General features: G+C 32.0%; 1 protein-coding gene across 1 annotated transcript; it reads right to left on the reverse strand.

The window, feature by feature from the left end:
* Positions 1 to 545: 545 nt before the first annotated feature.
* Positions 546 to 6,699, reverse strand: LOC25493161 (linoleate 13S-lipoxygenase 3-1, chloroplastic). The gene is made up of 9 exons (XM_013601582.3): positions 6,292 to 6,699; positions 5,238 to 5,509; positions 3,960 to 4,209; positions 3,324 to 3,608; positions 3,154 to 3,239; positions 2,764 to 2,871; positions 2,125 to 2,408; positions 1,752 to 2,018; positions 546 to 1,625 (listed from the first exon to the last, which is right to left on the reverse strand). The coding sequence occupies exons 1-9, from the start codon at positions 6,668 to 6,670 to the stop codon at positions 869 to 871; spliced, it is 2,688 nt and encodes an 895-aa protein (XP_013457036.1). The 5' UTR covers positions 6,671 to 6,699; the 3' UTR covers positions 546 to 868.
* Positions 6,700 to 25,386: the final 18,687 nt, after the last annotated feature.

Here is a 25,386-nt window from a genome sequence, read left to right on the forward strand (position 1 = left end):
ATGAATTTATATTATTCGGAAAAAAAATCTTAATTTATCTAAATTTGTATCCAGTTTTTTAAAAATTAAATTTTTTTTCATAATTTTTTAAAATCTTTTTAATTTCGAAAAAAATCTGATTATATTTTGAAAAAAAAAAAATCTAATTGGATTTAATTCTTTGTATAAGCACTCAATTCTTCTCATTATGATAACATGTAAACAATAAAGTAAAGAAAACAAAAAACTGTTAATTGTATTTTCCAGTATGTATTTGTATGTCAAATGCTTTGTTTATTGAATTTTTAAAAAATGGCTTTTGTTAAAATGTTTAGTTCAGTCTCTTTTTCTTGTCTGCCAAAGTAAAAATATTTTTCTAAAATAATAAAGTTAAAGAAAGAAGAGGAAATGGTAGCTCAAATATGCATCCAACACTATTAAGATGACAGAACAACCAAAACTCATGAGATATACAATCCATGTAAGACCTAAAATCTCAATGCATCTAACATGATCCTAAATATAATTTGGTGCATCCTAAACAATTGAAGAAGGGATCTTAAATATAATGATTGTAACTGTTCTTCAAATATATGTTTTATCTTTATTATATGTTCACGAATTTGAACAGAATAGATGGTTTAGTATTTCAACATACATCTGTTTTTTGTTAAACTGCTTTCAAGGTCTTGAGCAATTTCATACTTTATTCTTAATCAATGTGCTGATTTCTGACTGAATTTAACTATGCAAAATTCATCTTCAAATGATTTCTGCACGGCATAAATGTCTTGATCTACTAGTAAGTAGTAAAGATTCCGTGAGAAAAAAATGGTGGAAAACAAAGGTGTGATATTCCGTGGCTGGTCTTTCTTCGCATATTAAACTGTTAGGCTGTTGCACTATTTGGCACTCCTCGTCCAGTGGCGCCACATCCTGAGCTAGGTATTAACAATTCATATGGTGAAACTCCATGGCCACATCGGTTCCTAAGTTTTGGATCGGCATTTCTTCTGTCAATCTCCTTCTCAATATCTTTCATGTCATTTGAAAATTGGTTGAATGCATCAATGATCTCAGATTCTCCCAACCAAGAAGTCTTGTCATTTCTATGTCCTATATATTCCTCATCAGGTGAATGTGCAGAACCTATGTTAATCACAGCCATGAACTTTGTTGCCTGAAATAAGCTTGGCAGTGATGATAGAAAGTATCTCTGCGGATCCTTGACAAAGGCCGCGTGATCAGGAACCTCCTCATTAGGAATTAATTTTCGCATTAATTGTGGCCGGATTGGAACATATCCACCATAGGGGTATTGACTGAAGTTCAAGACAGCATGTTGCGCTGATACAGTCCAGATAATGGTGGTAAGCAAGGAGATGAGATCCTCAGGGGTGTTTAGTTTAGGCCACCAGGTAGCATTTTTATGATCAGGGTGCCCCATGTTGATGAATTCTTTGTACCAGGACTGGAGTTCATTGTCAGAAGAAATGGCATTCAAATCTTTGTAGTAATGGTTCACATAGGTCCTGACCAACTTCTCTATACTAGACCATATGAGGAGTCCATCAGCCGCATAAGGATAATCTTCAATAAGTAGTCTAATGCCATGTGGCCGAGTGGCATCTGGAACCGCCAAACCTCTGAAAAAAAGAAAGAATAAATAGTTAGATCTTATCTTCTTCACTTAGTGAAAGAACAAATGAAAGAACAAGTAAAACCAAGCTCATTGAGCAGAAAACTTTGATGAAGGAAACTATCTTCTTTACCTTCTTTTAAGATCGGCAGGAAGACCTTCCATGTCAAACCGCCACCAATCTTTATAGGCAGCACACGTAATTTGCATACAGTATCTCCCGGGAGTGTAGTTTTTCTCTATGGAACCGTCTGCATTAACGAGTACCTCGCGGGCTGTTGCATTTGTCTTGAGTGTGTATCGCATATGGGGATGCAGAAGCTTGAATACAGGATGCATCACGCTTAATTGCCGATGAGCTGCAATTATTAATGGTTCCATGCATGCGTGTATTCTTAACCTGTTCGGTTATCATAGGTCAAATGTCATTACTAAATTTCTAAAACAAAAGTTTTGGGCAAGTTTTTCTCAAATACATATATTTGCATGGAAATAATAATTCATACCAATGGTGCACAAGTGTATGAACGCCAGCATCATTAGCGCAAACGTGAGCTTTGCCTAATTGCCAGAGCCATTTAGAGGTTTCATCTACAGCAGGGGTTAGAACCTGCTTGTCTGTTGGGAGAGCAAGCTGAATTGCAATGGGCTTCAGAGTTCCGATTTTGGTGAGGAAGAAAATTGTGGTTGTTGCATAAGCTTTGCGCTCATCAAGAGCATTAACCCGATCAAGAAAGGGCAAGTAAATGTCATGATAGTCCAGTATAAACAACTTGTTTTCTTCCAATGCCTAAAAGTTGAAAACAAATAACATTTCATGGATATATTCTATATGATTGGATTGAGTTATTCGGACTTATCTTTTGGCATAAGCATTTGTGAGACTATTTTAAAAAAATTATAGAAACAACTTTTGACATGTATATATGCTGCTTTTAGCTTATTTTCATAAACTATCAATGATTGCTTATGAAAACAGTTTATGGCTTTATGAAAACAATTTGACTTAATTTTATAGTTTGTTATAAAAATAGCTTTAATATAAGCACTTATGCTGTAAACACTTTATTAAGTTGCTTATTCAAACAAGGCCATTGTCATTTTTGTTCAAACTTAGCCTAATGAAAGACAACTAATTGGTGTACCTGTTGTACGGACATCCCTTCAATGTGGCCTATAATGTGTTCTTCTTTCAATGCTGACTCTACTGAACCATATATAGAGGGATCCAGTTTGCTCACTGGTGGGAAAACCTAATGTGAAAAAAATGTCAAAATGAAAGAACAGAATGTTGCATTAACTATAATTCTCACTTTTTTTTAGCTGATGAAAAGTTAAGTTATGTTGCATTTCAAAGGCTTAAAAAACTCTTACAAATGTACTTAAATATTATCCACCAACGAAGTCCTCACATCGACAGCGGGATTCAAACACAAGTCTTTGTAGGATCTGAGTCGAATCCTTACAATTCCATCAACCTAAGTTGGCAACTATAATACTCACTACTAATGAAAATGTTTCATTTTTATGATTACCTTTAGCCTTTCAATACTTAAAGGGTTTATCCCAGCTAGCACTTGACGTCCAAATTCATCATCAAGTAAGAAATGTGATCCCCCACCTGAAAATTATTCCACTTCATTTCAATAATTTGTTTGTCTAAATCAAAACCACATGATGTTATCCAACAAAATTCATGCCTTACTTGAAAATATCTTTGGAGGTTCAAATTTAAAAATCTCTTCCATGGCCACTCTTAAATTGAGCAGTGACTTAGGTTCAGAGCGCCCTTTAGGCTCTTGAATGAAGCTATCAATGTTTGAAATATCTTCACTGCCCATGATTTTATCCGTTAAAGCGGGTACAAGATTACGAAGCAGTGCTATCAATTTTCCTTGATTAATATTTTGTCGCTTAACGTCCTCAAATTCTTCATCCCTTGGCACGTATATTAACTCTGATTTACTTGGTCGTGACTCAGCCTTCGAATCTGTCCATGTTTGCATGTAAAGGTGGAAAAGAAAACTGTTATAGATCAATAGTAGCTCATGTGCATGTTCCTAGCTATCAGTTCACTATTACTCGGATAAGAGTATCTTAAACTTGATTATCCGTAGAAATAATATAGTTTTTTGAACAAGCTTAGAAATAATATATTTAGATAGTTATCTTTGTTTAAAATGCTATGAATATTACTTAAGTTTTATCCATGATAAACATACAACAGCTACTGCACCGTGCAACTATCATTTTCTGCATTATTGTTATGTCATTTTGTGTTCTTTAATTGGTAGTACTTGTATACTGGTCTGCATTTATGCAGAGTGCAATGAATACTGACCAGACTTAGTAGGAGGACGGCCAGTATGACAGCGTGTGGGATGAGGATTGTCTTGACCACCAAGAGTTGGCCTTGCATAATCATTTCCTTTGTCTGGATCACCTAAATCATTGTACACATCGTACTCATAAATCCTGTCCCATGATGATTTCATGCGTCCTTTCCCACTACCATAATCACCTCTCAGTTGCTTTAGCTCCCTTTCTCTCAACTCTTTTATCCCATTTGGTGTCCCACATGGTAGATACACCTATCATCATGGTGTAGACCAAACTTAATATAAAACAATTCCGGTAAACATTAAGCTTTACAATGTCCTTAAGGCATTTGTTAAAAAATGTGTCGGACTAATGGGCCGGCTATTAGCCTATATTTTGGGTCGGGGTCGGCCGCAAAAAGCTATCCCAAAACGGGGTCGGGTCGGACTGACTCATCGGGCTTCAAATCGGCCCAATATCAATATTTCTATTTTTTTTGTTAAAAAATACTATCTTTTGAAAAATTATCAATCAATTTAAAATTTATTAATAAAAAAATATTTAAATAAGTAAACTTAATAGAAATGGATGATTTTAGCTCAAAGTTCTAAAATATTAAAGTTTATAAATTATTAATTTCATTCAATTGAAGAAATAAATCTAGAGTTTAATTAATATTCAATGCTAATGTAAAAATTATTTACACTTTTATGTCCATTTAATCATATTTTAGCAAAAAGATAGTTGTGAGTAACTAATATATAAAATACATAAAAAAGAGTGAATATAGATTAAAAAAGAAAACTAAAACAAGACAGACCAGGTTGGCCCATGGCCCACACGAATCGGATCGGGATCTAGAATATGTGGCTCAATTACAAATTGGACCGGTTGATCCATTTATATAATCGAGCCTATATATCATGCCAGACCGGACCGGGCAGGGCCAACTTATTTGACACCTCTACTTATTAGCGAGATCATACGTTAAAAATGACATTTTGTAAACTTGAATATTGATTGACCATACAACTTCAAATGCAATATCACTACTTTTTATGTCTTAACAAAGGGTATCGTGAGCCTTTGTTAACATAACCCTTAAAAAGAAAAGAAAATGCTAACCAGTTTTCATTTGTTAACACTTAACATAACTTGAGTTATTATGAGTTTTTTTTTTTTAAGGAATCTTATTATGAGTTATTATAAATACAAAAAGTAATAAGTTTATAAGTTTTCTTATCCGTAAAAAAAGCTTATACCAAACAAATTTCCATGAATCTTAGCCCTGTAAATTTACCTTGTTGACGAAGAAGATTCTCTTGTCTGGGTGAAGCCTATTTGGTTGGACCCAAGACTTGCATGTGAAACAAATACTTTGTCTGATGTTTATGCTTTCCAAGAAGAGCTCGTTGTCATAATAGTTAACAACTGTGATAGCTCCAGGAACACCAAAATCTGGGTCCACAATAAATTCCACTTTGTAGGTCTTTGTTCTTCCCTTATTTTCAAATTTGCGATCTTTGGAAAATTCCAACACAGTTTCCAAGCTTAACTTTGGTTCCATACTCCCTTTTATTCAACATATACAGCAAAATAAGTTGAATATATTACGTGTACGTTTTTTATTCACGATGAACTAAAGTAATTTCGAGAAATCCTCCATAATTTAAAAAATGTGTTGAATTTATGTTTGTATATAAACTTTTGATTAAAAATGAATTTTCTCTAATTTGGTTTATGTTTGTATATCATTGTTTCAAATAAATGTTTCCCAAAACGGAAAATTTGTTTAGATTATTATGTTAACTAAAAGTACTTTTAAACACGTATTTACCATGAAAGAAAGATTGCAAATGGAAACAATACAAATTTTCAATATGAACAAATTTTGCACGAATTAAAACAAAATACCAACCATGCAAAAATTGGTAATCTGCTAAGGACTAAAAATAAAAAATTCTTTTTAAAAGGATTAAAATAAAAATGAAATATTTGTAGGACTAAACATTAGGGATGGGAATAGGTCACACCGGCCTACAGGGGCCTACGGCCTAACCTACGACAGGTCAGACCAGACTTTTTTCTTAAAACATTAGAGAAGACATAGGACACTCCACTTTCTCTAAATATGGAGACTAAAAATATGGAGACTTTTAGTCCTTCAACATAGTCCCTATAAAATGTAAATATAGACTAAAAATGAATCAAAAATTTATATGGACTAAACTTGAAAGCTTGTAATTTTGTAGGGATTAGAAACATATTTAACTTAATGTTCTCTTTTCTCCTCAAAAAGAAAAAATAGAATGTTCTCTTTTCACAATATAAAAAAGAAAAGGAGAGAGTCTTACTAGGATCAAGTTTTGTGCTAACTAGCTGCAGAACAACACAACCTCTACTATGGTTTTGAGACATGAAAGTACTTAGGAAATTGTTCACAAATGCCTTATCATCATTATTTCTCACGGCAACCAGCGCAGTTAGCTTGGTGTTGGAGATGTCCCCATGATCCACGGTTTCTTCATGCTCAATAATGGTTTGTGATGCAATTTGCTTCCCTTTCTGATTCACTATGAATTTCATGTTACTCTTACCATTAATACTCCAAGAATAAACTAATTTGTGCTCCTTAATGGAATGGCTGAGACTAAGAGGGGTTCGTCCTTGAAATCCATGAATTTTGTTATGTGGCATGCAATTCATGACCATTACAATTTTTGTCCCAGCCATTTCTTTGATTTGCCTACTTACCAAACCTCCTCGATGTCCCAATATATAGCCCCACAAAATGTTTAACTGTAGGGTACAATAGTACGTTATTGTACTATTGTGATTAGGGTACAATTGGCATCCTCTTTTTTATTAGCAAAAAAATATAGGCTAAAATATGGTTTTAGTCCCTGTAAATATGCATCGTTTTGGTTTTAGTCCCTGGTAAAAAAAAAAATTGTTTTTGGTCCCTGCAAAATTTTTTGTTTTTGAAAATAGTCCCTGACTCCACTTTTGTGATGATTTGCATACGTGGCACATTATAACTGAACCAATTTTGTAGTTTTTGATCCCTGCAAAATATTTTGTTTTTAAAAAAGGTCCCTGCGAGGGACTATTTTCAAAAACAAAAAATTTTGCAGGGACCAAAAACAAAAATTTTTTTTACCAGGGACTAAAACCAAAACGAGGCATATTTGCAGGGACTAAAACCATATTTTAGCCAAAAATATATATTCTATTTGTATATAATATTTTGACTTTTATGGTGGTGGTTTGATAGTTTAAAACATCTTTATACATGCAATCAATCAAAACATTATGATTTGACACGTAAATTAAAAACATTAATTGATGTGACGATTCTAAATGTTATGATTGTATGTGGGAGTAAAATTATTTTGAACCGTCAACCCTTTTGTTATGGAGACCAATGCGAGTTTCATAATCTTATTATTACTTTGACAAGTGCTCTTAGAGACTCCTTCCATATTTTATTATATGTCATTTTGTGACTTTCACACATATTAAAAATATGTAGTTAATTTTGTATGAGAAAGACAAATCATGAATTATTTTATAAAATTATCCTTTATTAATTACCCAAGAAAGAGAAATTAGAAGAATCAGAAGAGTGAGTTGGGCAATGTGATGTAAGATTTTTACATGTCATAAAACTATTTACACGTAAGTATAATAGGATCGTTTCCGCAGGGAGTTGCGTATTTCATAAGCATTTTCACAATATTTGTCACATTAAGTGTTTGGGTATAAATTATTTGTTTCTGTAAAACTATTTTCCTATTCGACATAAAAGTAAAACGAGAAGAGATAGGGCTATTCCGCTTGCGGTCAGAGACATCAGCCAAGCGTAACAGCTGCAATCTCTTGATCGATTAACAAATTCTAGCTTGTTAAACGATATTATCACAATCACTCGACAATATCATTCGTGTCCAAATGATATCGTTATTTCTAAGAGGTCGTTTAAACATCGATTTCCCAAACATTTAAACGATCATAAAGTCGATTGGATAGTTTAATTGACGATTTCTCAACCGATTAAATTACCCAAAAGCATTAAGTTCTAGATTAAAAGTGATTATCAAATATTAACATCCATGTCTAGAGTGATAACTTAAGATAGATTGTTATTCTATTTCTAGATTCAAAAGTATGTGTCCATATCATTTTGAATCTCAATAAAACAATAAAAGCAAGAATAACAACAATATTGAATAAATAGCTAGAACCATATATTAAATGATCAAAAGATTACATAATAGCTTGTTGAATACATCAAAACCACAAGAGTAGATGTAACTACATATGTCTATGATAGTTGTGCAAAAGATGAAGATTTCATGACAAGATCCATGATGTCTCAACAAATCTTGGCTTGAATCTACTCCTAACTATCTTTCTTTGTGTTTCTCTCTCTAAAAAAGCCCTAGTCTCTCTCTAAAAAACCATAAAAATGTAAAAGACAATAATGGAATAATGTGGAAAGAGAAGAGAAAACTATTCATATGGGCAAAATCTGTGACATTTCGCTTGCGCGAGATGCATCTCACTTAAGCGAATCACCTAAAAATCCCACTCTGGCCAGTGAAGATATGCCACGTGAACCTTATCTTCTGAAGTTGCTGAAACTCGCATAAGCGAACTGGAAGCGAGCTTGAAAGCGAATCCTGGAAGTGCTCTCTAGACAAAATTCGCTTAAGCGAATTGATCTCGCTTAAGTGTAGTGGCTTCTACTGATGAACTTTGCTTGCGCGAACTGGACGCGAGATGGGAAGTGAAATCCCATTTGCTCTCTGACTTAATCTCGCGTAAGCGAGTGTAACTCGCGCAAGCGAGATGCTGATTTCCATGAGCGAATTGAGAAGCGAACTGGCTGCGAGATTCCATGCTGCTCCCTATAACTATCTCGCTTAAGTGAATTTGCCTCGCTTAAGCGAGTTCTGCTTGACTTGGAACCTTGTTTCTTGGTCCTTGCTTGCCATTCCTGCACAAGTTGAGTAGCGTAGGGCATCGAAAGCATAAATGGTCAAATTACAACAAATGATTGCTTTTCCTTAGATAATTTGCAAAACAAGTCACTAAAATGCCTTATTTAACACATGAAAGATAGTACTTTTGAGCACTTATCACAATGTTAGAGCGTTGAAAGTTGTCCTTATTCTTTTTGAGGTTATATAAGGTCTAAAAGTAATTTTCCATAAAAGTAAGTTGGTAGGGGTCAGTGTAGCACACTCTTGTCTCCATGAGGCGACAATAGTAATGAATTGGGAAATTGGGTGTCTTCCTTTTTATATTTGGGGTCGTCTATTGGTGGTGATTCGCGTAAGCTGAATTTCTGGTATCCTTTGGTTGATCGTATTGAAAATAGGTTGTCAGGTTGGAATATATCTTTTGAGAGTTATTTGATTCCTCGAAATTCTGTCTTGTACTCCCTACCGGTCCATTTTCTTTCATTCTTCAATGCTCTTGTGAGGATATTATGAAAATTTCTTGGTTAAAAGGGGACATCATTTGTTTGAAAAAAGAAAATGGTGGTTTGAGGGTTAGGAGGCCAAAAGAGTTCAATCTAGCATTGCTTGGTAAATGGTGTTAGAGGGTGTTGGAGGAAAGGGAGACTTTAGTTTATTGGTTGATAGTTGCTCGTTATAGTGATGAGGACGTGCCTAAGGTACGAAGAGAGAATATGTTTTGTTTGGTGGAAGAGTTTAATAGTGTGAGAGAGGGTGTTGGTTTATAGGTGGGAAGTTGTTGGTTGGTTGATAATATTTGGCATAAGGTGGATGATGGATCCTCTACTCTTTTTTCGAAGGATTCTTGGTTGGAAGGAGAACCTTTAAATACTAGATTCAGTAGGTTATAAAAGTTAATTGATAATAAGTTGACAGCGGTAGCTTATATGTACTCTTTAGGTTAGAGGTGAATGGAGAAATGTGGAAGTGGTGAAAGAGGTTGTTTGCTTGTGAGGAGGATCAGGTGGGGAAATTTTATGAGTTCTTAACATCTATTGTTTTGTAGGTTCATATGGATGACTTATGGGTTTAGAAGTTACACTCTTCCCAATGCTACTTGGTGAGAGATGTTACCTAGCTTTTTTTTTTTTTTCTTTTTTTCGGACATTTTGATGGTTGAAATTAACATATTTTAATCGAGTCTAAGAGATGTTACCTAGCTTGTTTCCTTTTTTTTTTATTTGTTCTTCTCTTGGATTTTGTTATGTAACTTTATAACTCTTTTGAAGTCTTGTCCGGATAGAAGGACTTATTGGTTTGAGTAAGATATTCTATTTTTTATAGAACTATATTGGAAAGAAGAGTGAGTAATAAATAATAAACAATATGATAGAAAAAAAATATTATTATAAATGGATATATGTCACAGTTTTTTTTTTTTTCTTTCAAAATGACATACAATGAAATATGAAGGTTTTTTCTATTATCCTGGTTTGATGGTTTTAACGGATAGACACATGAGTATGAAATTTCATGATAATAAACATAACAACATCAATAAATATGACACGTCAGTTATTGCAATCTTGGCAAACCATGGGGCAAATCAAATAATTATAGAGTATTGATATTTGAACAATTAATTAAAATAACTTTTACGACAATTTCATTTTAGAGAGAGTATGAGCTAGAGAATTATCAAAATGATTATAGTTTACAAATATCATTTATCATAACTTTAGCATCAAGAGTAGAGATATAGATATCAAGACTCATTGATCAGAACCTTATCTTGTCTTGAATCTAAAGGAACTGATTTCATCTTATGCTTTGAGATGTTTTTCATTTAATATAATAAAATCTTCTTTTTGCTTCTCAAAAAAAATGACACATCAACTTTCAACGTGGAAAACTTGTCTCAATATTAGAGAATAAAACTTATGTGATCTAGTCCAGCCAAAAAAAGTTGATTATAATAATAATACTCACTATCAATATTTTTCAACTATCACTAACAATTAACAACAAAATAAATTAATGATAAATGTTAGTATGTTAATTGTTAGATTAGTTTTCTCTTTTCTAAGACTTGAACGGTGAACATTTAACTCTTTAATACTTTTAAGGGTTAAATATATTTTTGGTCCCTATAAATATGTCAACTTTTCGTTTTAGTCCCTCTAAAATTTTCCTTCAACTTTTAGTCCCTATAAAGTTTTCAATCTTCACTTTTAGTCCCTCATTTAAAGTAAACTTATATGTATAATTCATATTATTTTATAAAAATTTTCAGAAAAATTCAAGATATTATAAGAATGACTCCAAAAAAAATTAAGAATTTTTTAACAAAACATGAATTTAATATGAATTTTTATATTGTTTATGGTTAAAAATTCATATTTAATTTGTGTTTTGTTAAAAAAATCTATTTTTTTTTAGGAATTATCTTTAGAATATTTGACACATTTCTGCACAATTTTATTAAAAAATATAAAAATTAAATTAAAAATAGGGACCAAAAGTAGTGATTGAAAATTTTATAGGGACTGAAAGTTGAAGGAAAATTTTAGAGGAACTAAAACGAAAAATTAACATATTTATAGGGACCAAAAACATATTTAACCCTACTTTTAATCTCCTACCTCAAACGAGTTGAGCTACTCAAAAGCCCCAAAATTATGGAGCTTTCGGAAAAAGTTAAGTTCCACGTTTATTGGTGGTTAAAGGCGAATAACGCCTCTTTTGTATACGGTTGCGAGCAGTGGCCGTCGAACCCTTTGTGTTGTTTGGGTATCAGCCATTGCTAGTTCTTGTATATATTGTCAGACACTTTGTTTTTTGAGCGTCCTCTTTAATACACCTTGTGCTTAAGAGGCGCCTCAGTTGTTATTAATATATTCCATTTTCGTTTCTAAAAAAAAAAAAAAAAAATCAACTCCAGTGAAACAAAATAACAAGAAAGTACATTCCAAACTAATAAACAGAGAAGTAAAACTATTAAAATAAATAGTCTAAAATATGGTTTTGGTCCCCGCAAATATGCTTTGTTTTGGTTTTAGTCCCTGTATTTTTTTTTGTTGTTGTTTGTTGTTCCTGCAAATATGTCTCATTTTGGTTTTGGTCCTTGGCTCCACTTTTGTGATGATTTGCACATGTGACACCCATTTATTAGAAAAATAGTCTCTGCAAAATATTTTGATTTTTAAAGGGACTATTTTCAAAAACAAAATATTTTGCAGGGACCAAAAACAACAAAAAAAAAATTACAGGGACTAAAACCAAATCGAGACATATTTGCAAGGACCAAAACCATATTTTAGTCAAAAAAAAAATAGCATTACTTTTCCCACCCTATGTCTTTCCTCGCGCGCCCTATTTTTTTTTCCAAAATTACACTCGGAGCATTCCGGATTATATAATCTGGAATGCTATTTTTCCAGAATTTTTTTATTTTAAGTTTTCTATTGTTGTGGAATTGGTTGCTAACCCTTCAATACTAACATCAGGCCTTGATGCTAGAGTCGCTGCTATTGTGATGCGAAATGTGAGAAACACAGTAGACACAGGGAGAACTGTTCTGTGCACAATTCACCAACCAAGCATTGATATTTTTTAAGCTTTTGATGAGACAGGTTAATTTGAAATTTGAAATCTTTACAATTCATGACTCATGATTCTAATGCTTTGAACTGAGTATTGAAACTTTACTTTTCTCATTAATCACAAGAGTTCTGGATATGTTAGCTTCATACTTTGAGCATTGTTATATAGAGAAATAAGTACTCCAACACTACGTTCCAAGGATTTATTCTTCCCAACAAAATATCCCCAACCATTTTTTATGCAATTCAAAGCTTGTTTCTCGAAAAAAATATTGGTCATACTAGAGAAATCCTCCATATAATCACATTCCGGATTATAAAATCCGAATTGTTTTAATGCATTCCGGATTATGTAATCCGGAAACATCATTTTTCATCCTATTTGTTGACTTTCAACGGGGTGATTTACATATTTCGGATTATATAATCCGGAATGTGTAAAAACATCCGGATTATGTAATCCGAATCCATCCATTGAAAAATTGAAATTGACAAATTCCTTCATATGGATTAACCAAGAAAATAGGAATGAGACTTCCACTTCGATTAACACCAATAATCAATCTTCTAGTGGAGCAAAAGTTAGGTCGGAAGCTAGTGCAAGCACCTCAAGTTATGGTTCAGCTAACAAACAACAAAAACCTAAGAGTGTTGAATCTACTCAAGCACCAACTAGTAAACCATCAGATTCTTTAGTACCACCAGTAAGTTCCTCTGGTACAGCAACACTAAAGAGTAGCAACAGTTTGGAAGATCTTACAAAGCCTTTGTTAGAGAATGACAAACAGGGCTATTTGATTTGAGGAAGAAGATGGAGGAGAAATTGGAAGAGAAAAGGCGTCATATTGAAGAAAAGAGCAGACCCTTGTCATATCGATTTTGTCCGAATTTTAAAATCCGAAAAGCACTAACAGATATATTTTTGGAATTTTTGCAAAACGCGTGAGAAGACAGTAGGGTGGAAAAAGTAACACTAAAAAAAATGTTAATGACCACCTCAATAATAGGAACAATTTGAAACTAAAAACGTTTGTCCAACACACTTCCACCATCAAAATCTCAACAAAAAAATATATAAAAAATCATCTTCCCTTAGGCTAGCTACCTTAATTTTGTTTTCTTCTAAATCGTGCATCACGTAGCGTTCCCTTGTTGTATGTACACAAGTGCTTTCTGAATTCACTCACCCTTGCTTTTCACGTAGCCACATTTCTCACATTTAGCACTTTGGGATTTATCTCTTTGGTATCACACCACACACGCAACAAAAAATGATGATTCACACCTAAAAATTACATTAACATCTTAAGTGACAGTTAACTTCCGTTCGTTAAATATATCAATCACAATTAACTATTGTTGAAAATTGTTATGTAACAGTTCAACGGCACTTAAATGTCGTTAAGAAGAATGTTAACGAATGTCTTTGGGGCATCGGTTAAAGTGTTAAAATTAGTAAGTTTGCATTAAAAAATAGTGTAATTATTGATAAGACAAAAGTAGTTACTTATATTTCCAATGCAAAGTTTTTATTAAAGAATTCTTTAACCATTGCTCTTAGGGCACTAGTTAGCAAGACCTATGAAATAATTGGCAGGAAAGTCAACGATGGGGAATGGTCACGTAAAAATAAAAAGAAAGAAAGGATCACAACTATGAAATTAGTTGGCAGCCGAGTATATGTGGAATGGTCAATATTCTGAAATGCAAATCTCAATCAGGTGTGAATGGCACTTAAGTGCCGTTGAACACTTGAACTATTATATAAAAATTTCCAATAGTTAACTATCTCTTGGTTGTAAGCGGTAGTTAACTGTCGTAGTATATTTAACTAACGACAATTAATTGTCATTGAAGATATTAGTGCAATTTTTAGATGTGAATGAGTAATTTTTCTTGCGAGAAGAGCAACTTTCATCACACACATGGGCTTGACCCATTCACAGTTCACTCACACGCTCTTTCGTTTTTTTTTTTATTTTTATAATTTGTGTGTTGACTTCCACTTAAGAGGACACAACCAATAATTTTGAAACAGGATTCCAGTTTGAGTTCTTTGGTCCCTCCTTAATTGGGCATATATGGACCACTTAATTCGTGTTTCACTTTTATAACAATCAAAATTATTTTTTCAAAAATCTACTATTGATTCTGACATATTTAGTTGTTTTTAAGTAAAATTGATTTTATCTTTATAATTGATTCTACTTGAAACTAAAATTTATAACTTTTGACATTATGATTGATTTTTACAAAACTTTCAAATTCAATTTTAAAGAGAGACTTGGGCATGATTAGGAAACAAATGAGTTTGTTTAGCTAAAACAAAAGCCAGGTTATTCTTTTTTCTTTTATGACTAAAAATAATGTAGTCATTCAGATCGCTATATATTACATTGATTGCAACATGAATTTCAATATGCAAACAAATTCAAAATATTCAAGTTAATAGCGCATAAAATGTATCTAAAGGTGACAACATTAAAGTGATTGGAGTACTGATATCTCCATATTTATAGCTCTTATGGTCAAGTTATTATTGGTTGATTATATAATGAGTTGAAGTTGATATGCCAATTCGAACAAAATAAACATCGCAATAAGATGGAAAAATCAAACTATACCGCACAAAACGACGAACAAAACAAAAGCACCACATTTAGATTATGAAAGAAAAAAAATATTTGAATAACATTTATTTGGATAAAAGGAAAAAAGATACATATAGGTTCCATATAAAAAAAAGGCCTAAAATCAGTCATCTATCGTGAATGAAGAAGATAAGAAATTAGAGAGAGAATGAAATTTCTCTCGGCTAAAAAAAAAACTAGGACCGGCTCCCGACAAAATTTTAAATAAGTCGTTAGTGAAATTTTTCAATACCTCATGATCCACCCACACTTGTCTAGTCTGAACTCGCAATTATTATAATTATTTTGACAAATATCTGACAATTATTAAAATGCTCCATTTATGTAGCAAACCTCCAAACAAGTATTTTGGAATACAAAATGTTGAAGACAGTATATATCTCTGTTCATTCACATGATTTTCCAGCAAAAAGATATGACTCTTTCTCTCGCCAATTTTTTCTCAAAAAAGGCCAAAACAGCTTTTATTGAAGCGAATACGACTATACGAGAACGTCCTCTCATTCATTGCATCAAATACCAAACTGCTTAAGGGGTATATTGCATTGATTTTTTGGTTAAAAAGTCATGAAAATTTTAGTGTATTTTGATATCCTTCATGAGAGAAAGATGAAAGAGAAATGATAAAAAAAATACTTATGGTACTTCTTCGGATGCTCTAAAGTTTTAGATTTATTGTCCTCCTTAACTACATCACTTCCTTCTTGTTTATAGAGTTGTTTGTCTAAGATTGTAATTTTTGTTTTGTTTTGTCATTTCTTCTTGATCAAGAAATATATATATATATATATATATATATATATATATATATATATATATATATTTGTATGTATTTTATGAGAGATAATAAAAGAGAAAAAAAAAAAAAAAAAAAAAAAAACTTAACCGAGAAAGAGTAATCGAGATGAAAAATAGATACAAAGACCGTGTGGTAATATAGATAAGCTAACATATAACTTATTAGATTAGTTCATAAGCATGTTCAATAAAAATAGATGTGTTTGGTATAACAAACTTTTATCATTAACGTTGCTATTTTAAGTAGTGTTTAAACGAATAACTTATTATTTTCATATCTCAACTTCTCTGCAACTTCTTCAAATATAAGTACAAAGCTAGTAATAATTCCAACACACATATAACATACACTTTATAGAACCAGTAAAATAAAAAAATGGCAACCAAAGAATTTGTTTTGAGAGAGATGATTAGGACAATTTTCTAAGTGAGACTATTTGTTCTTTTAATTATTTTTAATGATGTGAGTTAATATATAATTTTTATGATGGATTTTATGGTGAAGGTTCAATTAAATCTTTTATCAGTGGACCATTTACAAAATAACGTTGGATTTAATTAAAGGTTCAAATGATTTGAAAATAAAATTAAGAACATGTGTTCATTTCCACACGCAATCATGTGCTATGTCATCTTCATCTGGTTTCTCTCCAACTCAACAAAAATCCAAACAAGATCGTTGCCAGTACAAAATAATTGTGACAAAATAATGTTTAGTGCATCAAACTACAAGCCATGATAGATTATTTTTAAGCAAAGACACACTCCAACATAAACATTCTGGTCATTATTATAAGCAAAACTTTAAATTTTAGATTCATTCATTTAATGATGTATATGGTCTTTATTATAGTTGAGGGCGTCCAACGACCCTTTCGGCTCGTGAACTCCCAGTAGCGGTCTCCCTGCCTCCTCTAAGTCTGTCAGGCCTCTCAGACATATCTACAGAACATTTTAAAAATAAAAAAAAAATCAATGATTTTATTCATAGGGACATTATGTCATTTCTAACTATTCAACAACAACAGTTAAATTTCTGCAGTATCATTTCAATCTCTAATCTACCATATTGCACTCAATCTCACTATAATCAACATGAACAATTCAATTTTTTTAACTAATTTCACCATTAACAATGCAAAAAACAAACACATTTTTATTGAGACATTTTATCAAACACCTAGAGTTCAACATAATTTCTAACAATTCCTAACTCTAACCTATCACATTTGAATCAAACCTACTCTAATCAACATCTAAGCAACAATTTATAACTTAATTCATCGTTAACAATAATAATAAAAAATTAAACATGCAAATCAACTCTAAAACCTAAAATTTCACAATTTCATTCTAAAAAATCTAACATTGGGAGAACCCAATGCAAAAGGTTAAAGAACACTTACTTGTGGTGGAAGTATAATTTGATGTTGATTTGGTTAAGTTTGGTGAAATTTGCAAAAATTGGGAGAAAATTTGATTTAAATGAGTTTGAAACATAATGGTTTGGGTTCTTGTTTGTTTTGTTTCTATAACAGAACGCAACATGAGTTAACTCACGTTCGACTCAGCGTGACTTAACTCACATTGTAAGTACTGAACGTGAATTAAGTCACGCATGGTACTTTGGTCTTTTCAAGAGGGAGTGAGCAAAAACAGTTGCGAGAAGAACAATTTTCTTGTAAATATGGCTCATTTGGAGTTTGGTCCATGTACTAATGGACCAAAATGTCTGCTGACTCAGATTTTTGCACATAAATCGACCAAAATTCCCTTAATGAACCCAATACATGATGAAATGACCATTATGCCCTCATCTTCTACTTCCTTCCCAAAACCCTTCTCCATCTTCCTCTTCCATTCATTCCCATAAAGGAGAAGAGGCATTTGTGCCGGTTTCGGGGCAAAGTGAAAGGGGTCGACCGCATATGAAATTTCCCAAAGAGGAATCTTAACATCTAATCTAAATAAAATAGGGACTTCTGCAGAAGACAAACACCGAGATTTGATGAAAATGTCTCACCATTGCGGCAATAACGACAAGTCCGTCAAAAATTGACATAATAATGATCGACCAAGTGTAAGTGAAATCTCTTGATGAGGGGTTTACACAATCAGCTCTTGATGGCCGAAATGACCTTAGTGCTGTCCGAAAAATGAACCTGAAGTGGCGGCTGCATATTTAGAACTAACAAAATATGACACCTTTGACTGTGATTTTTCAAAGGAAAGTAATAGGCAATTGAATCAAGGGATTGATGTGAGAACCATGTCCAGGAAGTTCTCTTAGTCTTCTCCGTATCTCTCACTTATACTCATGGCTTCTTCTCCTTCTAGATATGTTGTCGTCGTTCTCTTTCTCTTCGCCACTCGTCTTCTCTAGGAAACCTAATTCCCAAATTCAGAATTGCAATAGATGAGAAGAACGACTTATACTCAAATCATTCAATCTTCTCTATACAACCAAAATGAATTTCAGGAAAATGTGAACATGTGTATGTTGGAAGACAACTTGAATTTTTGAAAAACAAATTGGATGTGAGAATTGATTTTCTGGAAAACTCAGAGATGGAATAGAAAAGGAAAAAGGGCATTTTGGTCATTTTCCAATTGTCTGGATTCAACAAGGGCAAATCAGTCTATTCAGGTCTGTAAATCTGAGTCAACATGTTGATTACAAGGTTAACAGTAGACAGGTCAACTAATCATAACCACCTCAACAAGATTATGAGCTCAAGGACTAAATTTTACGTGATTACCATTTGCAGTGGGGTGTGTGTTCACATGGGAAAGGTTAATCCTTTTCCGCCATGGGAAATTGGATTCAATGATTAGATTAAGTGAAGAACATATTCTTAACATGTTCTCTAAACACTAGATTTTTCTTCACACTATCTTCGAACAATTTAAAAATTCTGAAAATTAATTTTCAGAAATTAAAAAAATATAAAAAAATTCAGATATTTTTTTTTAAATTCTGTAATTCATTTATTGAATGTTAGAATTTTTTTTTTTGATTTTTGATTTATTTTAATAAAAATAAAATTTTGGAAACTAAGATAAGTTTTTATTTTTCTAAAAAGAATATATTTTTTAATTTCATAATAAAATAAGATATTCTGAAAAATAAATTAAAAATCCTAATAAAAATATTTTGAAATTGAATTTTTTTATTTTTTTAAGAAAATAAAATTCTGGAAAATAAGGTTTTTGAAATAAAATTCTGGAATTTTTTTTTCATTTTTTCAAAAAAAAATTCTAACATTCAATAAATGAATTACAGAATTTTAAAAAAAAAATTATGTGAATTTTTTTCGATTTTTTTAATTTCTGAAAATTAATTTTCAAAATTTTTAAATTATTGGAAGATAGTGTGAAGAAAAATCTAGTGTTGAGAGAGCATGTTACTATTAAGATAATTAAATTGTTTCAATCTTGTTTGATTCACGAATTAGCAAAAGATGTAGTTTCTGGTTACAATGGTAAAACAAATTCAAAACGGAAAAATTGAAGAAAGAAATTATGTGGACAGACTATAATATGTTGGGGGAGGGATCGGTAGTGGTGGTGAGTTTATTGGCGTTCTGGTGATGATTGTGAGGTTGAAGATAAGAGAAAAATAATTTAGTGTTGAGGGAGCATGATAAAAATGTGTTCTTAATTAGATCTGATGGTCATGAACAACTTTCCCATAGTGGGAAACTCTTCCCCATTCCCACCCTAAATGCCACCTAATCTAATCATTGAATCCAACTTTCCCATACTTTCCCATGGTGGGAAAGGATTAACCTTTCCCATCTGAAATGCCACCTTGCAGTGGTTGTTTAAAATAATTAGTAAATACATGGACCAAACTCCAAATGCGCCATATTTTTCACGACTAAAAATGAAATATGCCTTTTTTTTTTAATGAAAGTTACAAAAACTGTTATTAGTTTTAAATAATAGAGATGAATGTTTTTGATTCAAATAAAAATGTGCACACTTGCTAATTCACTTCTTATTGTGTTTAGCTGGACGTAAATTAGCAACTTGTGTGTGTTTGCGCGCCGATTCGTTGAACTTCTCCTTTAAAAATTAATTAATGCGTAATATAAAATAAATTTAATGTGAAAACTTACTCTTTATGTAATTTAATATAAAATAAATTAATGTTGAACTTCTCTTTTGTTTTCTTTTGATTTATGTATTTCACATTCTCCTATACTTATATTTATTTTATTTAAATATGTTTCAATACTTTATTTTATTTGATTAATACTTCAATATCGTAATGAATGCGATGTAAATATTTAATGGAATTTTACATATAAATTAAAATATATACACTAAAAATACTACATTTGTGTAGCTATTTAAAAATTAAAATATACATACTAAAAATACTACATTAGTGTAGCTATTTTAAAAATACTAAAGGAGTTTTTGAAATTTATCATGCCGACTTTATCATATCATATAAGAACATAAAAAAACTATTTACACAAAAAATATACAACTGATAAAGTGCAAATCGTTAATGAACTTTTACGCATAAATACTTCATTTCACAAGATTATCAATGTAATTATTTTTTTCTAGTGATTGTTCAAAAAAATATATATTTTTTTCTAGTGTTTTTGATCAGTCACAATCCTCTAGATTCAGCTATTTGAACGGAAGAACAAAATTGTTTTTCTAAGGTCTATATGAGTAAATTTGAAAATAAAAAAAAATAGTGTTTTTTTTTATTGGAAATCCCCAAAGGAACAGTAAATTTGAAAAAAAAAATGATGATTTTTTTATCGGATGTTCCTAAAGGAACATGAAAGAAAATGAAAAAAAAAAAACAGTGTGTTTTAAGAAACATGAGAAAATAGAAGTATCAAGTATGAAAGTGATGACAATTGTGGTTTTAACATCATAAACTTCCTAAAAACACAAGTAAAATACTTTCCGTGGTAGTTAATCGCAGCGTGAGTTAACTCACAAACAGGGGTATATCCATCATTTATTTTGGGAATGAGCGAAATGATTTGGGTAATGAGCAGTATTCAATGATCATGATATGGTTGTTGATGGGCTTTGCATTGGCTTGTTTTTTAGTGGGCTTAGGCCCAAATGTAAAGAAAGCAGATACAACAGCACCTAGGGGATACAAAAAACTACTTTCCTCACCCCCCCAACAAAAAACAATTATTATCAAGTGTCAACACCCAAGGGGATACATATTCATCTTTAAGCACTCATTGCAACCTTATATTATTCCTCCTTAGCTGCTTTTGAAGGATTCCTCCTTATGATTTACAGTGTTACATATTCCCTCCAGTTCTATTTATAAGAAATATTTGACTTTTTTTATTCGTTGCATAAAAGATGTATTTGGTCTATATTCTAGACAAGATACATCAATTACTCAATTAATCTAAAGAGTAAAAAAAAAAAATATAAATAGGACCAGAGGAAGTATTTGAATCTTATGCTTTTTCTTATTCTCTTGGGAAAATAGAAGGACCGTCATTTATTTTTTATCCGTCATTTTATTTGAATCTTATGCTTTTTCTTATTCTCTTTTTATTTTTGGGTTATGAAATGTTTTGCTTAAAAGGATTTTTGGAAGATGAGTGTATTAGGATGCCCACTTTGATAGCCATAAATCCAGAAGAGATGGGATAATTGTATACAAGGCCGTTCATATGAAATTTGTCGTCCGGTTCTCAAAATAAAGAGAGGCTCCTAAAAAAAACTCGATTTTTTTAAAAGAGAAAAAATGTTTATAACGTTTGTTTTGTTTTATTTTTTACGAAAATAATTATAATTTTGTTGTTAGAGCTTTGTTATTTTATACTATAAGTTTGGGCAAAAAAATAACATGAATAAATGAAAAGAACAAAAGAAATGTTCTAATGTGTTTGTTAATAAAAAAGACCAAAAAAAAAAAGAATTAAAAAGAAAAAACATTAATCCTGGGTGAGAGTTGAACTCAGGAACCATAAAAAACATTAATCTTGGGTGAAAGGTGAACCCAGGAACCATGGAAGTAACAACACAAATTGCAACCGTCAGAGTATATCTCCAAGCATGGAAATCTTTAAGCATTAATAGTATATAGTATAGAAAATTGCTTTTTTGACATAGAAAATTTCATAAAGACACAAGTAAAATACATTTATGCCCTCAGCGGTAGTTAACTACCGCTGGTAGATGCGCCAGCAGTTAACTGCCGTTGGTTTTTTTCCCTCAAAACCAGAAAACCCCTACCTCTCCTATTCATTCATCACCTTACATCACCAATACCATGCCCAAAAAAATCCCCATTTCAAAATTTTTGTGTCAAAACTTGGTTTAATCTCAAATCATTTTGTCATTCTTTCATTGAAAGATGGTTGTCCATTACCTCCATCATCCACGGAGTGGAAGCTACACAGGAGCGAAGAGGCGGCAACATGGGAGGATGAATTCTTGGATCAACACGATCGTTTCCGAGCACTCCCGGAGATTGAGGACAAAGAGAGTCCGGTTCCACCAAAAAAACCAACAAATGAAGACAATCCAATTATGTTTGATGACACTCCGGTTAAAGAAAACGAAGAATTTGAAGATGTTCTGGAACATTTAGATGATTTGCTTTTGTTAGATGAAATATGACACTTTTTGGTCGATACGCGCCGACGTATTTTTTGGGATATATAATGTAATGACCAATTTTTTGGGTGATATGTAACTAACCTTTATATATATATATATATATATATATATATATATATATATATATTTGAGTTTCGCATTAATAATTAATGTACATTACGTGTAATGTGTTGCATAATGTGGAAAATTTGACGGATTTCAAACAATTGTGAAACGTTAACGCATTATCTGTTTTGTGTAATGTTACCGAATAATTGATAAACTATGAAATATTGATGTTTGTGATTGCTGGATGTTGTTGTTTCGGTTTGATTTTCTCCAGAATTGCCGTTTGAAATTATAGGTAAAACAGGACAAATTTTTTGGAAAAAACCAGTGCAACTTGCACTGATGCTGTTAACTGGTGTGAGCATCAGTTAACTGCCGGCGTATTATTGAACGGTTGTTAACTGCCGCTGAGGGCAATTATGTAAATTACTTATATCATTGTGAAGTTTTCTATGTCAGAAAAGCAATATTCTATAGTATATACTTACTCCAACCTACATTATAAAAATAAAATATATTTGAACCTCAAATTTAGAGATTCGGTTCTGTAGAGCTACTTGCACCCCAGGGTCTGACCCTGATTGTATATCATCAGTTATATCTAAACTTGGGACTGGTACCAAACTTTGGATATAGACATGACTAAACTTTATATTTTTTTCACAATTTTCTATCGACAACATAATTAAGGTTCAACATATCCATGGGAGACAACTACTTGCTTCTTACTATAGTACTTATTTTGATCTTATACATAAGAAAAAATTGGATCAACAAAACTTACGTATTTTGAAGGGAATTAACATTCATGTATCGGCATTCCATGGTTAACCTTGGATTTGAGGACTAATTAGGATGAGCTTTTCTTACCTATATGTCCATGTTCACAATACCCACGCGATGTTGAACTCTAGGTACCACACTATGAGAATGACAGAGGAATACACCGCCAAACAATTCAAGATGAAGGATATGAGACGTGGCAAAGAAAGAGTGTGTAGAGTATGGTTCATATGCACAGAAGGATTGCAAAGGAACTGAGCTAGGGTAGCATCGTGAAGCTCTCTCCACCTACGTCCTTACGTCTTGCCTAAACTGTTTTTTATGGGGCGCGACTCATCCTATGTAGTATGGTTCAAAGGTATCGTTGTAATTTGGATTAATATATATGTAACACTTCAAATCATAATTCATTCAAAGTAATATACGGAGTTACATATGGGCTCTGTAGTTATAGAGATAGATATACTTTGCCGAACTTAGCTCTGAAGTTGTTGGTAAAGACAATGTATATATGCAAGGTTTGGGGTTCGAATCCTGAACACCGTCAAAAAGACATACTTTGCCAAACTTCGTGTTCATTGTCTTGCGGTTTACTTTTCTTTTATTTTTTTGTTGCTATTTATTGTTCTAAAAGGGGTGTTATGTAATTAAAAGAAGGTAGAGGGAGTTATTAAAATATAAATCCGTTGAAGCTTTTCTTATTTGGGAAAAAAAATGGTGGTTTCATGTTTAATTAAGATAAGGGTTGAGTCAATTGGGGGTAAAATTCAATTAATTAGTTTAAAACATATATGACCAAAATCGTTAAATCACAATAATTGAGAAACTAAGAAATAGTATTACAATTAAACACAATAAAACCAGAGTTAAGATTATTTTATTAGTAGATCAAACACACTTAAAAACTACAGTTAAGTCCTTCAAAAAAAAAAAAAAAACTACAGTTAAGCTTAACTATTTTGCCAATAGCTTCAATATATTGGTCGTTCCATCGAAAGGTTAAAGAGAAGATGAATGAAAGAATATCTCCTTCCATTCAAAGTGGTTCTAAGTGGACTCACTTTCTTTGTCCCATACTTGTCTCTTCTATGTACTAAGGAGTTGGCAAATCGTAAAGCACTTTCTTACCTCCCACTTTCGGTTTAATTAATTATTATATGTATGTATAATTATGCTAATGAATTCTTCATTACAACAGCTATTCCACTTCTTGCCACTTTAATGTCTTATATAATTATAAAACATTTTAAAGACTTGATGTTATCTGATTTACTATAATTGTCTGAGGTTGAGATTAACTTGCTGCATGTGACTATTATTATGCTTTCACTGTGCACAATGTGGAGATATCTTTCGCTTCTTAATTTGATGGATGGATTTGGATTAGACTTGTATCATTCCTTCCCCTTCTTCATATATATATATATATATGGCAAACATGAGCCATTATTAGGTTTTATTTTGGAGTAACTTTTTTTGTGGACACAAAGATTTGAATATTTAACTATTTGATGTGTATTTTTTGTGATTAAACAAAGGGAAATACTAACTATAGGGATCAGGTTGATCACGAATTATTCATGATATGTCTATTTTTCTTATTACCCTGCCCTACTTTTAATATTTTACCAACCATGATTCCAGTCCAGCAAAAGATCCTACGGGTCAAATTGATTCGTGAAATTTTCGAGGCGTGTTTTGTCGGAACAAATAGCATAACTTTTAAATAAAGTGTTTAAATCTTCGTATTCATCCAAAAATTATCATAAAAGATTTGAAGTTGAACACTTTAAGTTTATGTCCTTAAGGACATAGAGCTCTTTTATCATCAAAATTTAAATATGAATTCTTACTTAAGGAGAACTAAGATCGTAACTACTAAACCATTTAATTTTCTAGCTAAACCCTTTTTTTATTAGCAATTTTCTAGCTAAAACCTTTTTTTATGAGAAAAACAGTCAATTATTGGAGCCAAG

This window comes from Medicago truncatula, chromosome 4, assembly GCF_003473485.1.
Source record: "Medicago truncatula cultivar Jemalong A17 chromosome 4, MtrunA17r5.0-ANR, whole genome shotgun sequence".
Classification (NCBI taxonomy): Eukaryota; Viridiplantae; Streptophyta; class Magnoliopsida; order Fabales; family Fabaceae; genus Medicago; species Medicago truncatula.

Excerpts from the sequence above, each read along its gene's own strand:
- LOC25493161 (XM_013601582.3), bottom strand. The coding sequence starts at position 6,670 with ATGGCTGGGACAAAAATTGTAATGGTCATGAATTGCATGCCACATAAC. Across the intron at positions 3,609-3,959 it reads CCGTCCTCCTACTAAGTCTG|ATTCGAAGGCTGAGTCACGA; the intron begins GTCAGTATTCAT and ends AAACATGGACAG. Across the intron at positions 2,409-2,763 it reads AAGGGATGTCCGTACAACAG|GCATTGGAAGAAAACAAGTT; the intron begins GTACACCAATTA and ends TTCAACTTTTAG.